Here is a 17180-nt window from a genome sequence, read left to right on the forward strand (position 1 = left end):
AGACTACATTGATGTTTAAGGGGGAATGCAACTTCCGCGTGATTACTTTTAAGAAAACCCCTCAGTGAGTCGTGTTGTATACTTGAAGGCACATGGTGGTTGAGCTGGACACAATCATGCTGACTTCTTTACCGCTAAGTTCCCCCTCTTCCATGAGTTTTCTCGCGGCTCTGTGTCAAGAAATAGACCGATATTCCCCTGCCACTGCCGTACTGGTCAAATTCGTTGATCAATGCTGGTGTCTGGCACACCGTACAATTCCCGTTGCACCCTGAAGGCGATTTTCGAACAAGTTAAGATGTAATTGGGGATCTCTTATCAATAACGTTAGGGTTAATTGTATTATCAATATTGCTATTCAAGTGGAAACTGCTGCTTCTAGTTATGAGCCTACGGCGTTCGTGCTCGCCTGCTTGTGGCTGCATGCCCGACCCCAAAATATGGCTGTGACATGCTACTAACGTATAGTGGGCCGCTTTCACCGTTGTCAGGAAAATAACTTTATTTAGAACTGTACAGATTGTACCGGCGTCCGTTGGGCTTCTATAAAGAATGAGCTTCTTCGCCTACAGTCTCCCACATCTGCTTCACCGGGTGCAGGTGGAAGCATGCTAGGCTTGGCAGTCTCTTGAAGGAGAAATAAGTCCCCTTCATAATGGCCGTATATATCAAGCAAAGCCCTCCCCGCGAGGGAGTACGCGGGGGGTGGGAAGACTTCAAGTGGGAGTCTCTCAAAACACAGACGAACGCCGACCGCGACTATTACCTCGGTGAGTGCAGCCAATAATCCGCCTATGCGCGTTGCGTAGTATGTGCAGTCGAGCCGAAGTGAATTGGTTGGGGGGCCAAAACGCTGCTCCTTTTTTGGTTGGTGGCGTGTCGCTTACTTCTACTCTTTTTTTGCAGCTCGCCCTAACGAGCATCATATTGATCTTGAGTATGTGGACCGTACATGCATCGAGTCCTGCGGTGCTAATAGCCAAGTACATAGCGCATTTGCACCGTAAACACCATGAAATGCAAATTAGCTTTACGTGGATCGTTCTTCGCCGTATTTATTCCTCGTTTTTACAGAAGCACTCGCTTGTTTGCTACTTATCCTGCGGCATCTCTGCGGGGTGCAGGTGCGAGCGCGAAGGTGGGGATATGCACGCGGGGGGGGAAATTCGAGAAGTACGATTGGTGGACGAAGAAGAAAGAGGCTGACGGTCCCAGTGGAGTTGAAGACGAGGAACTACGGAGAGTGAAGCGCTTCGAGCAACAACTCCTGGAGGAGGCTTTGTAAGGGAACAAGCATTGAGTCGTTGTGTGTCACTGTTTGAGCCATAGGAACTTTTTGATGATGTAACGATAGCTTTGGTGCATGCTGCACTTCATTCTTGTGCGTTTCGTCTGTTTTTGACAGGGGAAGAAGGCCGCGCCATCTCCTCGCAGGCGAAGCCCTTGCAGATGAAGAACCAGCAGAGCCACCGGTAGCTACAACTGCAGCTGCCGACGACCGCCGGGCCGCTGAGAAAGCGCTGAAGAAGCTGAAGAAAGAACAAAGGTGAGCACTACGCCTTCACTGCCCAGACAGTGTTGTGGGAGTGAGAAGATTCAGTGTGTGTTGACTTCATTTTCTGGCGCCGTGCAGGAAGTTGAAGAAGCTGCGGAAAAAGGAGCACAAGAGGGAAGCAAAGCGTCTGCGGCTGAAGAGAGAGCGACACAGCGAATCCCGTTCCCCGCGACGTCGTTCCTCTTCAGTTGACAACGAAAGGCGCGGCGACAGCCACAGGCATGGTCGCGTCAAGAGGCGTCGGGGCAGCCCGAGTCCGAGTAACCATGATACACGCAAAAGCAAAAGCCGTCGTGCAGACGGACCGTCAGTTGACGTTGCTAGGATAAAGCGTTGTTCGTCTGAGGAAAGAAGACCCGCTGAGATGAGGTTGGAGGGGAAGGAGCGGATGCAAAGAGAAGAACGCAGGGAACAGCGGGATAAAGATAGGCATCACAGGGATACAGATAGACACCATACGCGCCGGCGTTAATATAGTTAGGCCGCCGTATAGTTGAACCATAAACCAAGCCCTTGAGCGGGGTGCACTGTACCGCTGAGCTAACTTTTTTTTTAGCTGGCACTCATTTGCCTTCTCAGTACTTTTAATTAGCATTTTTGGCGGTTGCGTGTCTACACCTTATGTGGAGGTGGTTAAAAGCCTGTCCTAGGGGTCAGCACAACTTGTTTTTTTTTGCAGTATTGCTACCTTGTTCCGGCTGCGACTTCACCCCCGTCCCTAATTTTCAAAGCAGCAGTGCCAGTAATAACTAATTTCTATGGTGCGACTGGCGATGTAGGGTGCATGACTTGCTACCCACCATAACACTGTTGGCGTTCTCTAGCTGGTCCTTCCAGCACGTCTGCAAATTGCAGTTGACGTTTCCAAATCAGCATGAGCCGAGGGTTAGGGGGTCATGTTTCCCTTTTATTTTCTAAATCCACTGTGCCTTCAGTTGTAGCAAGTTGACAGTCCAGAGCTCTAACTGACTTGACTGTTCTATTTTTAGTCTACCTGGGAGATTACAACATTGTTAGGTTTCAACAGGTTAAGCCCTTCTCCTTGGGGACAGAGATGTAATGCCCCATCAAAAACGTACATTGGCACTCTTTACAATAAGCCGATTCAGTCCATCCAACCACTTGGCTACACGTCAGTGGCACTTCCGTTGAACAGTATCAGCGCAGAACCGTATGACCGCATTTTTGCAGGAAGCTGAAAGCAGCATCACTTGAACTTTTTGTTCGTTTTCTCGCTCGAACTGGACAAACTATCCCAACAGTCTGCAACCACTTTCAGTAAGACTTGCTAGTCTCTGCGGCGACCCCCTAGCAGCAAAATTGACCAACGTCCAACTTCTTTGGGGGGACACACCTAGAGGTCAGTCTAAACAACAGGCAAAGCATAGAGACTTAAAAAGCGAGCCACCAGTTTCTCAATGAAAAACATCAATCGAGGTGCACAGACACCTGTGACTGTTTCGCCACAGAGTTATCCTGGGTAGCTTTATATTGGAAAATCTAGCTCCTCGAAAAATGAATCCAAATGTCTACCGAGGAAAATGAAAAGGCACACTATGAGCATCGCAGGCTTTGCGCGCGCGTTGTGGCACTGCCAGTATCAGCTGCTTAAGATGCGGGCTCAATTAATTATGCTCGGCACTTTCACAGTACTGTTCTTTTATCCACAATCCTTCCTCGTCAAGCAGCACAAGAGAAATTCCACTGCAAGTTGATGCCACTCCAGACACCAAAGTCCTGACGCAGGGGATGTAGGGCAAGCTGCTTCGAACAGTCTGGCAATACGAGAAATACGACGTGCCGGTCTCAATTACCAGTGTCAGCTGATGCAAAGATACCTCTCCACGCTTGTACGTCGAAACATTCGTCTGATGAGAGCCTCCATGGCCTTGGCCGTCCAACCGCAGAATACACTTCCGTAGGGAAGCGGCACCCTGCAGCCAGTTTAACCTACTGGTGTTCATCCTAGGGAAGTAAGGACAGTCCACCCTACGGTTTGAGCCGTATGCTCACTTCCGCCTCCTCAGTGGAAGCGCAAACGATTTCAGTCCGCAGCTGGTACCCTTCGATACTTCTACTGCCGCTGCATGAACCTCATCGAGGCTGAACCTGATGCCCTGCAAGTGATAGAGAATCTTCATTATCACGAAAGCTGAGGCTGTGCGCGCTGCTGAGGATAAACGGGGCTCTGTACATTTTTCCCCCAGGCAGTTCAACAGTGCAACAACAATCCTCTGAGCACTGTTGTCCACAGCCGAGCTGCAGTCTTCATAAGCCTGAAAAAGTTGAGGCATCACAACCCCCCACATATCCGCACAATGGAATCGACTGTAGCACCTAACTTTGGAAGGATGCCGGTGCCACTGTGAGGAGGCAATTTTAATACATCGCCTATGCTGTCTATACTGGTGCTCCTCTGTTGCTCTAATAATTACGCTGATGATGGAGTCTAACATTAATCTTCTACTAAGCTGCATCATTCCACATCCACTGTAGCGCAACTAAATGCACCGCCAACAACGTAGCTTTTGGTCCCAGTGAAGCATACCTGCTCACGGCTTTCAGGGCTCTCGCTTTGGCGGTCATATCGCCGCCGGCAACGCATGACCGCATTGCTCAGTACCGGCAATGAGGAGCACAAATTCACACTGGCAGCAGCAGAAAGAGTGCAAAGGGAGTCGCATGCGGCCAGCAAAGCTTCCTTGAGCTCGACTCCTGCACCACAAAACAATATATCCTAAATAAGAGAATTAAGACCCAACTACAAGAGGGTTGCCTCAAGATTTCTTGCTGCCGCATGAGCAACTGCCAGCTCACCCTTTTCTGTTTGAAAGAGCTCTCGCAAAGCCAAGCAGTTGCCTCGCCTCATCAGTGAGACGCTCCAGCTCCTTGCTGCCAACCGCTTATCCTCCATTCCATCACCTTGAGTGTCTGAATCTGCCATGGGTAACAACTCTAGCGCCTGTGTCTCTGCCACTATCTTTGTAGCGGCAACTGCTGACTCCTCCCAGTCCTGGAGCAAACCTTGTACGAGCTGAGCAGTTTCCTGCGCTTCCAGTAGTATGGAAGTCGACGCGACCTTCACCTTTGTGAGGGACGGGGGAATCTTCCACGGTGACAGTGGAACGTAGCTTCCCTCCTTCAAAAGCATTGACCCTGAAACAAGCTTCCCCTGTATATCCTTCTCTAGTGCCCTGGCCGCTGTAGCAATTTTTCTTTTTTCACTGTACACATACGTGCAACCGCACATGCTCGAGCCTTCTAGCACGAATATACTTAAAAGTGAACGCGACTGTTCAGCATGAGCCTCGTTACTGCTCACCTTTGCAAAGACCCTGCAGTATTATCGGCAGATGTGCCTTGCTCCTCCCTAGGCAATTCGAAAAGCGCGAGTAAACCCTGCACTAAGTGACTGGCTTCTCTTGTGCACCCCTGCATAACCTGGCTGTAGTTGTTGCAGGCACACGTCGCCGAACTGGCGCAAGGTGGCAGATGAGCCACAATAACAGCCAAAAGAATGCCCATAAGATTGCTCAAAATTCGGGTAGTCGCCAGGTAGTCCTGATCCCCTGCACGCAAAACACAAGAGAATTTCGATATCGCACTGAGCCATCCCCGACCCTAGTGTGGACCATCTAGAACATGCTTTTAAAATGGGATAGTCATGCAAATGATACAACGCAAAAATGGGTGTCAGTCTGTGACCAGCGGCGCAAGGGTGATGCATACTAAAGTGTACGGTTGTAGGTTTTGCGTTTAGGGTTCCGGGCTGGGCTGACCCATACTGACCTGTCAAGCCCCCTAGATCGCCTGTAGCCAAAGTAACAACGAGCGACTGCGTATACGTGAAAACCATTCCGGAGTACCCCCACCTTTTGCTGAACCCGTCAAGAGGGTGATGGGGGTCGGCAAAAGCAAAAATGTCGATGAACACAGTAACTGAACAAAAGGCGATGAGGGCTGCCAAACTTCCGCCAAACAGCTTCATTCCCAGCCAACCAAAGAACGATCCTAGCAAAATACCCACTGTGCGGGCAAGGCCTCGATGCACAGTGCCGTTACATGTCGTCTGCAGCACTGTAAGGTACCCGAGTAAGAACCATGGCACCATACGAGTTGCGACGCCTTGATTGGAAAAGTCCAAAAAGATAGGACTTTCCGTCACCTTGACACCTGCAACGCAGCAGAAACCGTTCCCTCATGCATAAATGCCAATAGTGGTGCTCTAACGCCTCCCCAATAAGTCCGAATTGGTGAGAAATGGTCTTTAATGCTGCAGCTCCAGTTGGCGTACTGTACTGATAATGGGACGCCCATTTGCTCGCTCAACCGGCGATCGGTTATGCTCTTTGCAGTGGATTGTGAAGCCCTCTCCATGTGGGTTCTACTTGGTTGTGGCCTTACCCCAAGAGTACTGAAGAAATTCCGGGAAGCAAATGCCGCAGGCGAAAATGACAATTAGGGGAATGACCAACTTGACAACATACCAAACCTCTGGGTCTTTCCACCAAGCACGCGGCCCTCGCCACTGTTTCCACCAAAATGCTAAAGCCGATAGGGGAGCTACAAGTAGTCGTTGGGCATGCACAGCGACGGGCAACAACGGGAATACTAGGTTCATGCATGCCCCACGCCATGTATTGGTATGCTGTGCTTTGCTCAAAGCACACACTGCTCGGCTCAGCCACAGGGGCTCCGAATAGCCGGTTTGCACGAATGCAGTGACGGCAAGGCCCACGGGAAGGAGCTCCATGGCACGTGCAAAAGACGTCTGGCGGCATACAGATGTGGATTCTTCTACAGGATTTTTCTCTGCAGGTGTTGAGCCATTTACAGGAGAGCTGTCTGCCTCCAGCTGGAGAAGTGCATTCTCCGTGTCTGCTTCTGACGGGCGGAAGACTGCCCAAGCCAACGAACGCATTTCGCCTTCAAGAAGGCTCATCTGCTCCATCAGCTTATCTGATTTCTCCCTGCTTTTGGTGGGAGAAAATATGGAGGGAAACGTCGTCAACAGCTCCTCGCAGAGCTCGTACATCCGTATGCTCCGGTCCAACAGGTCCCTGCCAGCAGAAGCCAGCGAGGGATTTGAATTCAGCCTGCCAATGGCATTCGTGCCTTGAGGGCGGATCATCATCTGCAGGACGTTTTGCGTCTGCACGCTGCACTGAATCAACCTCTTTCGAACTTCGTCAAGCGCCTTCATTGTCCACACGCCGGGGCCTGGGTAGAGCAAGAACGGCTCCATGCCAGACATCAGAGTAGCTTTCTGGATCTCCAGCAGACTCAAGACGACTTGGTCCAGGTCGCGGACAGCCCCCTTATCAAGACTACAAGCCTCCTCCTCCGATATTTGCGCTGCTCCACACTCCACATCACGCCGATCTTCTTGGTCATTCTCAATCACTTCCGTGGTTTGTAAAGCCTGCTCGTTTGGCGTGTTCGCTGCATTTAGCTTGTCCCTAACAAGGCGCAGAGACCTGCAAAGCGCAACGGGCAATCAACAGCTTGCTGTACAACTGGCCTATGGAGGAGAAACCTACTGCATTATCCCCGTGCAACCGACAGTTTTGACACAAGAACACAGGATGCCTTACTTGCCGATGACGCTGCACGCGTTTGCCATTTCTCTGACAGCAACGTCCCGTTGCCGCCTAACCGGTGGTACAAGCATGACTAAAAAGTATACAGCAAATCCCAGAAACGCGAAGATGATGAGGTTTCGGAGCATTCCGACGGCTCCGGAGGCCACCCAGACGGCCCTAATGAACCAAGTTCCAGGTCTTGCTCCAACAGTTAGAATTTCTCCGCTGACCCCTTCTATGAAAAAGGGTATGTCGTACATCCAGTCTTGAAGTATATCCAACCCCGCATCTCTAGGAATTGTTTTTTCATATGAGATATGCTTCCCCTCCGGGAAGCTACCGAGAACTGTCAAATAGAGACCTAATGCCTCTTGGGGGCTTATCTGCAAGTCTTGTGGGAGGGTGGGAAGTTTAATATGCAGAATGCGGGCAACCAAAACCAGCAGCCGCACAGCCGCAGGTTTCGTAAGCACCGAAACGAAGTCGACCGCCTTGTCAGGGGAAACCATAAGAAAGCTAGACACTGTAGCTAAGATATCGTCCATGCTGCTGTTTGCGATAAATGTTTTCAAAGCCTCGTACCTCTCGGGCGTTATAACTATGCTTATGCCTCCAATTGCGTAGGGGGAGGCGATTAGCGTAGCAAGGGGGACGGCGTATAACAGTATGTAGGAGCCGATGAGGGTCATCTCCTTCGTCTTGGTGGTCGTCAAAAAAGAAGACCAGAGGACGAAGATGGTGTAGATGACAATACAGATAGCTTTTCCACCACTGCTTATCAACAACGACGAAATCAACGTAGTTGCCAGAGCACATGCCAGCAAGATACAGGCTAGGCCTGCAAACAGAAGAATCACCACTGAACTTAGCATCGGGGGGGCCAACGTGCCGGCAACGAAAAACAAAAAGGGTCCGATGTATTTAAAAGAGTAGTCCATGTGTGGAATGTCGCACATCGTCAGTGCCATGATTAGGGCACCACCCAGAGCCATTCGGAGCGCTCTTTCCGTGCGCCCCATGGCATTCAGCGCCACCCGGTTTGCGGGAATCCGCCGGATCAGCCCCCTGTCTCCTTGAACATCATGATGTTGGCCTTCATGACTGCTCCGAACCCCCGCAGAATCCCCCATGGCTTCCAATGCGGCTTCAATAGGCTCAACAGAACAACAAATTCGAATTACGGTTGGTGAACCGATTCCCAGAGTCCGCTGATACCCGCTGAGCTCGAACCTCGGGAAGAATTGCTACACGCAGTGCTCTGTGATAAGCACAGAGCGGTCTAAATAATGCGGAGACCCAGAAATAAGATGATTCGCGCCCAAGCGATGCAGTTGACAAATCCTTCTACAGGTCGTCAGGGCAGCTAGACCGTGCAGGTGGAGACAGTGGCAAGAAGTAACCAAAAGCGACAGCAGAGACAATTCGACACAAAATCGCGACAAGTGAAGTCAGAAGAAGACGCCAGTATCTACTACCTGCTCAATTGGGCTGGCCCGCGCCCAATTCGCCCTGCCAGCCAAACAGCATCGGTGGAACTAACGGCGGCATCAAAGCCGCACCAAGCGGGAAAAGAGCTGAGACTTTTTATAAATGTCAAATTACAAGTGACTGCAGGAGTCTCGCATTGACCTCATCCGGAGCAACTGCTCATGACCAGCTTCGCTGACGCCTTCCTCGCCGTCCCAACCGACTGCTGATGCACTCAGCAGGACACTGGAATTCTCCGGATGGACTAATGTCTCATGCTACAAGGGCTGGGACAAAAATGCTAGAAACAAGCTAAGTCAACTTGTTGTTCGAAAAAAAAATCTACGGGCGGACTAGTCAAGCAGCAGCAGGCGGTCTGTCTGTGTGCTGTGGCATGCACTAGAGTGTCACGTCGATTGGTAGTGACCGATCTGCAGCAGTCGGACTCATTAGTGGCCAGCATGGCTTCGCTCATTCATTATTGTCACTATTCGCAGTTCCTTTTGTGATATACACGAGCTGAGCGAGCAAGTAGCTAAGGAAGGCCTCTACATAATGTGCGGAGGAATTTCGAACAACAGAATGGTGTGCGCTGCACTGAAACCAGAACCGATGTTTGGGTGCGCTTAACATAAGTGTTCTTATTCTGTCTTCAAGCTAGAGTGAAGCATAGACTTCGCTATGTGGCAGCTTGCTCCATTCTTGACACTGCCATCTAGTACACCTGGTCAAGTGCACTAGGTAATCTTTGGTAACAAAATGCCAACTTGCAGTGTCTGCTTCAAACATGCTGAACTCACTAAACACTACATAAGGGTCAAACATATTCGTGGATGCTTCGCATGTATTACTTCCCTTCACAGAAACACGCGGAGTTGTTTGTGTGGGCTCGTGCTTTCCTCTACGCGTATGTGCTTGTTCTTATATGAGAATGGACTTACCCGTATATATCATATGCAGGTGAGTATCTGTGTAATTGCGTCTGTGTAGAAATGCGAGCGTGTGAGTACGTGAGCGTGGGCGGGGGCGCGTGCGCGTTTGCTTGCATGCTTGTGTGTACGCCCGGTTGCCCATGCACGTTTGTTACGCTTGCAAATGCATACATATGCTTGGCTTCTCTCACATAACAAGATTTGCCATTTCATGGGGCCTCTGCTGCCTTGAGTGTGCTCTTGTCTACTTTGTTGCTGATGGCATTGGCACCCACAACGATTGCAAGATTGCTTGCATACAATCACATGACTTGCATGAGGTCTCTTGGCGGGCATGGGCACGGTACGGATGTAAGAGTTATATACACAGTGTATCATAAAGTATGCTGCTCCCCTCATATGTTTTTCGGGCCACGATTCCTTATGCTGTTCTTCGATGTTCAGGGCAGTCATAAATGACAAAAATCATTGGAGCCGTCTGACTCCAGTGACAAACAGCTAATTTCTTGGCACTGTTCACGTCGACTCCTGAACAATCTGCAGGCCTACAGAGCGGCTGTGCAGCGAACTCGTCGAGTGGCACCAGTCGGGTGGCACCGCCGGAAAAAAGCGGGAACGGCATCCTGGCGGTTAAAGCGCGCTGCTGCCGAAAATATCCGTGCCAACAATTCGAAGATGGAGATGCATTAGGAGAACGCAGAAGGGCACATAGGCAAGGCTTGCATATGATGGAACAGGTACACCGTGTATATCGGATGAGGAGGCGCCGCCTTACCCGCCTGTGCTGAACGCGGGAGCGTGTGAAAGGTCTAGTAAGTTCCCAGACATGGATTATTGTTTCCATATGTCCCCGTATGCCTTGAACAGCCTACGTGCACGCTTGGCTGTGTGAAGACCGAACAACAACAGGAGGCCCTTCGCATGCTTACTTGGGTTGGGCCGTTGGGCGTTTCTCGAAAATAGTAATGCCCCAACGGCACTTTCCCATCAAAATGAGCACAAACCACTTCTCCACATTGATTTGGGTGAATACGGGCTGCCATGAAAAGGCGGAAGACCCGCGGTACGAAGATAAGCGGCATGCCACAGTGGACCAGTGGTTCGGTCGTGGGGCCTTACCATCGGTTAATGATGTGTTAAGTCGTAGGCTTCTGCTAGAACACATCACCTTTTTCCAATATGAGCCAGTAGACGCTTTGTGACGTGGCAACAAAGACTCGCACCTTCTTCTTCGTCATTCACCCATTCACAGCGTCGAGCGATCGGGGAGGCACCTCAGCCCAAAGTGGCGAAGCCGTTGCGGAGTGTTTCAAAAATCACTGTCCCAGGCAATTTGCGTATCGAAATTACAACAGAGAGAAAGTTGAAGTTTTACTTGGTTGCCCTCTGGTTCGTTAGGGCCCATGGAGCAGCAGATTCCAACAAGCGCCCCGGCTCAAGAGGGAGAGAGTAGCAACCGTGAAGCAAGGGCATTACCAGCTCAAAGGAGGGGATGCCAGGAAATGTACGAATGTTTACCTATTTCAAATGGGGATGGCAGATCTCTTGTCTTCTGCTCGTCAGAGCCACGGTTGCTTTCTCGCTGCAGCCACTTGGCGCAGGCAGGAGGCAAACATTCAAGGGATGCGCTTAATGGCCTCTCCCGTAGTGAGCGGAAAGGGGAAGAAACAGCTGAAGGGTGCGTCCTTTGTCCATGGAGCTCTTGCTGCCTTACTAGTTCGACCTTTCAGCGCTGTTCTGCGGTCCTTCACTCCCCCAAGGAGAGGCGCCAATTGCCACGACGGCACGGCCATGATTTCTTTCAGGCAGAGTTTCTGCGTGTCGAGGACTTTTCAAGAGAAATTGAGGAGCTACAGGAGCTGTTATACCACCACTCGTGCGACATTCTTCCGGCCGGTGACGTGCACGTACTACGCCATGTCCTGTGCTCTGAGAGAATTGGGCCCTTGATGCCTAACGAAATAAATCTGTTGCACCAGCTCTTGAATCACACAGGATCGAATGCTTTGTCATCAACGGAACGCGAATTGTTCATCAGGTTGCTCAGAAAACGAGCCACCGGAGATATCCATTCCGAAGAAGGGGCCACCCTGCGAGCGCTGTTGCTTCGAGCTTTGGCGGATTCCTTGTCATCAGAGCAGCAGCTGAATGCATCTGCTGCCTTGCAGAACAAGTGTGGTGCCCCTATTTCTCCCTACTTACTTGATGATCTCCATTTCACTTTAAATGGACCGGATCGGCAGCAGGGCAGGAATGCAGTGCAGGCGGTACTGGAGGAGCAGCTTGCATTGTATTGTAGGTGGCCCCAACGAATGGCCATTCATAGGCTCCTTTTCTTAGAACCGCCCTGGCCTCTCTCAGCTGAAGAACGCCACTTGCTAGAAACACTTCACCAGCAGCCTACAGTTTGGTGGTCACCAGCCCAGGAGAACAGGTTCTTTACTAGCCTTGTTGGACGTCATACAGGAGGAGATGTGGATTGTACTGATGAGGCCATCGAGCTCCTCTTACAGCTTCTTGCTGCGTCATTGAGTCCCCCACAAAGACAGCACTTAACGTTGCTTCTGGGCGCATCACATATTCAGGCCTTAAGCCAGCAACCACCAACTGTCTCCCACAAGGTGCATGGGTTAGCACCTACGCCTGGTCAGATGAGGACAATGGAACTTCTACAACGTGTGCTTGAAGGTGAAGACCTGACTCCTGTTGAAAACGGGTTTCTACAGGCCGGCATCCTGCGGGAGCTGTTGCGGCTGTTGCCACCGAAGGACGTGCAAATGCTGTACAGCCTGGTACTTTCCAGCGATGCGATTCCTGTACCTCGATCAGGTGTATCAGTTCTCAAGGAGTTACAGCGTGCTAGGCAGCTTTGGGACTCGATGGGAGGCCACACAGCGTGTATGGAACAGATAGGCAGGAGTGGGTTGCGGCAGATGTTTTTACACTATCTTGCAGTGTCGCTGAGCCCCCAACAGCTTAGAGTACTGACCCAGCTACTGGGGGATAATTCGGAGGAGCAGAAACCCGGAAAACAGCAAGAAGGATCTCGAAGATCCTCTACAAGCAGTCGTTCAGTCGCTTGCCCTTCTGAGATCCCTCTATACGGTGACTGTGTGGGGCATAGAGCATCAGAGGAGCCAAAAGCAAGCTGCAGGGGAGAGAAAGGTGTATGCCGCGGTTTTGAGGAGCCAGTACGAAGCCTTGCAGAGTTCCAAACTGGTCCGTTGACGGCGTTGACACAGGAGCAGGTAGGGATTCTTGAACGTTTGCTGGAGCTGCACCATGTTGGTTGCCATGCTTCACAGCAAAAGGACGTGTGTGAAGGGGAGCTACTTAAACCCTGTCAATCCTCAAGGACTGTCGTTAACTACCAGCAGCCGCCCGTGAGTCAGTTCTCTCTTCTTCAAATTTCCAGAACCCTGTTGGAAGAACAGGTGGAATTCATTATGAGCATAGTCTGTAGAGCTCAAAGTGCACCCCGCCAAACAAATGCAGACACCGATGCCCTCACAGGGTGTGTATGTTCTCTAACCACTGAGGACGATATGGTACGGGGAGCATGCCACTTTCACTCTGATCTCGTCACACCGAGTCAGCGACAGCTCTTCCATTGGCTACTAGACCAGAAGGTTAATGGAACTGGTGCAGCCGAGCAGGAACCACTTACTCGTTATTTGTTGTCCCCTACTATTACTCGAGACTCGCCATCAGCGCCCCACGTCATCGTACCATGCCAGCCACTTATCCAGCTGGCCAATTCACTGTCCCAAACCCAAGTTGAGATGCTTCACCTATTCTTGGCTGGGTGTTCTGAACAACCAACATATTCATATTTAGACGGCGCAGGAGGAAATACTGGAGTCACGGAGGTAGAAGGCGTGGGCACAACAGACGGACTTTCAGAGTCCCAGACTCAGCACGTTAGCGCTGATTGCTTGATTCCAGCGGAGGAGTTCTGTCACATGAAGAAAGCTGAGGATACCACGACGGCACATATTTTAGAAAAGGACTGTGTAGGGACTTCGCCCGGGGTGTCTAAAGGTCTCCGAGACGACGATTTTGTTGAGCTTATTCAAAACCAGTTAGCGGGGAGCCAGACCCATCGCAAGTTGCCGCATGGGCCTGGATCTGAGTTTTCACAATCACTACCCGCGCTAAATGTGTCTTCAACTGGCCATGTGCATGGGGCAGAGAATGGCCAGTTGTCTGTCACAGCACATATAAACGAAATACCGGGCTGCCACACGCTGCCCGAGGGAAGTGTTGGTAGCAAAGGACCGCCTGAGGGACTTCAAATAAATGGACAAATCGACTCCGGTCCCCCAGATTCCCGTTTGTGTCACGGGCAACCACCTAGACCTCAAGCTAGGTGTGTTACAAATCTACATGGGAAACGTTCTGTGACAGATTTATGGCGAGAGAGTGTTGCTCTACTGTGGTAGCTTGAGAGGTACACTTTGACACCAGACACCGTGCTCTGTCGTTTCTCGTGCTGCAGCTCTCCTGAGGACCTGGCCAACAAAAGAGGCATGTTGCAGCGGCTGATCCTTGAGGCTGCAGACCAAAGGGTACGGCTAGAGAAACACACTGGATGCATCATAGGTCAATGAGCGCCATCCCTCGTTTTTGAGACAACTTATTTGCATAGGTGAATTCTTGTTTGGAGCACTCTGTCTCAGATATTCCTGGAGGATTTGAAGATGTGGCGAAACCAATACAAGCAACGAGCCAAGCTGCGCGAAGTCTTGAATGTACGTACGTACATAGCTTGCCAGGCATTGGCATTTGGATGTTTTCCAGTTGACCCTCACTAATAATGAACGTAATTGCATGCGAAATTCGACTAGCTTGACTTTCCAGTGGGTTGCGTCGAATCGTTAAACATTTGCGGAGCAGCGTTGTTTTATGGGCGCATCTTTCGTAGCCGTACATATTGAGGATACAAGCACTCCAACAGGGATATTTGAAGCGTTGCCCCTGCTTATACCACCAGCAACAGGACAGGAGGGAAGAGGAAGAAAGACAAGCAAATCTGAGACTTTTAGACTCTTTAGAGAGCTCTATCTGGGGACCAGGTAAGCACGAACGCAATTAGAGCTGTATCTTTGGTGTGTCGTAGGAGTCACCGTTTGTCTGTAAAAGCAGCGAACCAACACCGAGCAAAGACCTCTTTCCAGGTGGTGTACCTTGTTATTTTCTTGGTGCAAATTGCAGGAGCTGTATTAAACGAGCGGAAATTTGTGCGTTGTAAACTTGTAACTGCTTATGGCTTGCGCAGTAGATCAGACACCTACACAGCTAGGCAGTCTTTCATTTCAGGGACCTGTGTATTCCAGCGAAGACCTCGTGTTCGGAAGTGGGGAATTCGGAACTGTGATGAATGGAGATAGTACGTCTTTGGGGGCTCAGCCGCTTGCAGCGGCTTTCCGACAAACTGCAAGCACACCGCTTGGAAGGACTTTGTCGAAAGACAGATATTCTTCTACCCGGCAACAATCGCTAGCCAGTTCCAATGAATCCTTCAGACTGGAGCAGGCCTCCATGTTCACTGCAGTTTCTGGAGACCGTTCCTCCTCCGCTTCGCCCGTAATCAAGGCCCCGCCGTCTTGCATTTCCCTGGGTTCAGCACCGCTCCTAGGCAGCAGCGAAAGTCAGACTCCAACAAGTTCGCCGGCACGTCTGCGCAGTCCTATGGGTTCACGAGCAGAGCGTCACCAAGGGGGTAGCAATCGTGATGAAAGTGCATCACGAGAAGAAGTAGAGGTTTCTATGGAAGAACGAAGGAAGCGCATGCAGCAGCAGGCGCTGGAAAAAGCCCAAAGGGTTAAAGAAGATGCACGAGTGGCGTTCTTGGTCCTCTGCATGAAACAATTGCAACCTGGAAATCCAGCTTTTGGAATTGAACTGGTCGACAGGATAAATTTGTCCCATCTTAACGCTAAGACATTGCCCAAGGGAAAGGGATGGAAGACTCAAGGCTTGTTGCGAATGATAGAGGGCATTATCATGCTGGTTTGCAAGCTGCCCAGGGGAGCCGATGGTAAGTTTGCTCTGACCATCAGGAAAAGCCCAAGCGTATCGTTATTTGTTGTCCCTGAGCGATTGCACAGAATCTGCAGATACCACATGCAGGTGTGTTGCACTTTATGGTCGTTTGCCCGCAGTATGGTACCTTAGGCACGCTTTCCGATGACAGTTTGCTCTTCAGTCACATATTAAAGACGATAACTGTCCTGTGGTGGTTGTCTGACTGCAGTCGCATCAGTCCTCCAGCCACTTCTGGTTTTGGCGAGCCAAACGCGCGCAGAGGATATCGATCTCGCAATACATGCGGAGTTTGAGGGTATTCGCCGTGCGCTATTGGGCATTCCCGTAGGCGCCTCAGCAGAAGCTGAAAAGGGAGCAGTAGGGACGGACAAACTGTAGGTTCGCAGAGAGAAAAGAACGCCTCAAATGGCGTTTCTGCGGGATGTGAAATTGTTGGAGTCGAGGGAGAGGATACGATATTCCCCCGGCACAAAAGGCGACCGCCCATGCAGGAAGAGCGACAGAATAAGTTTCCCGCCATAATTTCAAAGAAAATAGATTCAAGACAAAGGTGGGTTTCAGTTGATTGAAGGTCGTTGGATCTGCGTTTGCCTATGAATATGGACGGGCAGCCACAAGACATAGGTTAGCAAATGTGACCCTGAGTTAGGCACATTTGAGTCGTCATTTAGCGCCACGCGTTTGTTTGTCAGCTTTCTTTTTGGATCGATAAGCTTAAACGACGACACAGCTGCCCACGAAATTGCAAAGCTGAACAAGGGAGGAGTTAATTTTTTGCATTTTCAGCAGCAGGATGGGTAGGGTAGCCCAGAGAACCGATGGCTCAGCAGAAACGAGCCTCCTACCTTTTAAAGCAGTCGAACGGTTTTGTAGAATTACAGTTCACAGTTTAATTTACAAACAACAAGACGAGGGCAGCAGAAAACCGCCCGGACAGAGAGTCTTCGGCAGCTGAAGGGAGCAGGTCACTTACCCTAGGGGAACAGTTGCAAAATGATCCCATCGCTGTGGGTGGGAGGATTCCGTAATACGCAACAGCGTGGATGTTAGGGGCTCTAGTATTTCGAGATCTGGTCACAGTGGGGTTGAGGGGTTGAGGTGACGCCTAGTTCGTGATGTTTTTGCACTTGCTGCGGCATGGACCAAAATAACACTTCCTTTGTTCTCATCTGTTCTCCGGCAGGGACTTTGTAGGGGAGATGCGCTGAAACGCTACATTCTTTTTGGAGAGATGGGTGTGAATGTGTCACCATTGAGGAGAGTGCGATATAGGAAGGAACATGGACGACTGCGGTGCAGAGGCACCAGCAGGGCAACTCCATCTAACAATGTGAATACAACCGGACCTGTGGATAGGCCACAGGGATAGAGGGTGTGTTACTGCAGCAGATTGGCTGGCAGTCCGGGGATGCCGGTGCGGATGCGGCGATAACTAGGGGGAGCTGCTTCAATTCTTGTCACGATACTGGTAACCATATGGGACAGCAAGGACTGGGGCTTCCCATACACACTTTGCTCACAGGCGGGGTGGTCGGTTCATCCTTCAAAGTGTTATGAGCAGTGGCATGCGGTCAGGTTCCCGTCCTTCCATAGAGG

At 50.7% G+C, this 17180-nt stretch overlaps 3 protein-coding genes across 3 annotated transcripts; 2 read left to right on the forward strand and 1 right to left on the reverse strand.

Annotated features, from left to right (window-relative positions):
• Positions 1-655: 655 nt before the first annotated feature.
• Positions 656-2027, forward strand: EMWEY_00005960 (hypothetical protein, conserved; the record flags this gene model as incomplete). Its single annotated transcript, XM_013481462.1, has 4 exons — positions 656-770; positions 1125-1281; positions 1406-1546; positions 1634-2027. The coding sequence occupies 4 exons, from the start codon at positions 656-658 to the stop codon at positions 2025-2027; spliced, it is 807 nt and encodes a 268-aa protein (XP_013336916.1).
• A 1537-nt stretch (positions 2028-3564) lies between these two features.
• EMWEY_00005970 (hypothetical protein, conserved) lies at positions 3565-8267 on the reverse strand (the record flags this gene model as incomplete). The annotated part of the gene is made up of 7 exons (XM_013481463.1): positions 3565-3831; positions 4104-4270; positions 4373-4779; positions 4878-5124; positions 5345-5728; positions 5960-7032; positions 7150-8267. The coding sequence occupies 7 exons, from the start codon at positions 8265-8267 to the stop codon at positions 3565-3567; spliced, it is 3663 nt and encodes a 1220-aa protein (XP_013336917.1).
• Positions 8268-10528: 2261 nt separating this feature from the next.
• Positions 10529-16385, forward strand: EMWEY_00005980 (hypothetical protein; the record flags this gene model as incomplete). The annotated part of the gene is made up of 8 exons (XM_013481464.1): positions 10529-10679; positions 10935-13905; positions 14035-14104; positions 14216-14287; positions 14461-14611; positions 14815-15576; positions 15793-15958; positions 16277-16385. 8 exons carry the CDS (start codon positions 10529-10531, stop codon positions 16383-16385), a joined length of 4452 nt encoding a protein of 1483 aa, XP_013336918.1.
• Positions 16386-17180: the final 795 nt, after the last annotated feature.

The sequence above is a fragment of the Eimeria maxima genome, genomic scaffold (assembly GCF_000499605.1).
Source record: "Eimeria maxima Weybridge genomic scaffold, Emw_scaff34, whole genome shotgun sequence".
NCBI classification, from domain to species: Eukaryota; Apicomplexa; class Conoidasida; order Eucoccidiorida; family Eimeriidae; genus Eimeria; species Eimeria maxima.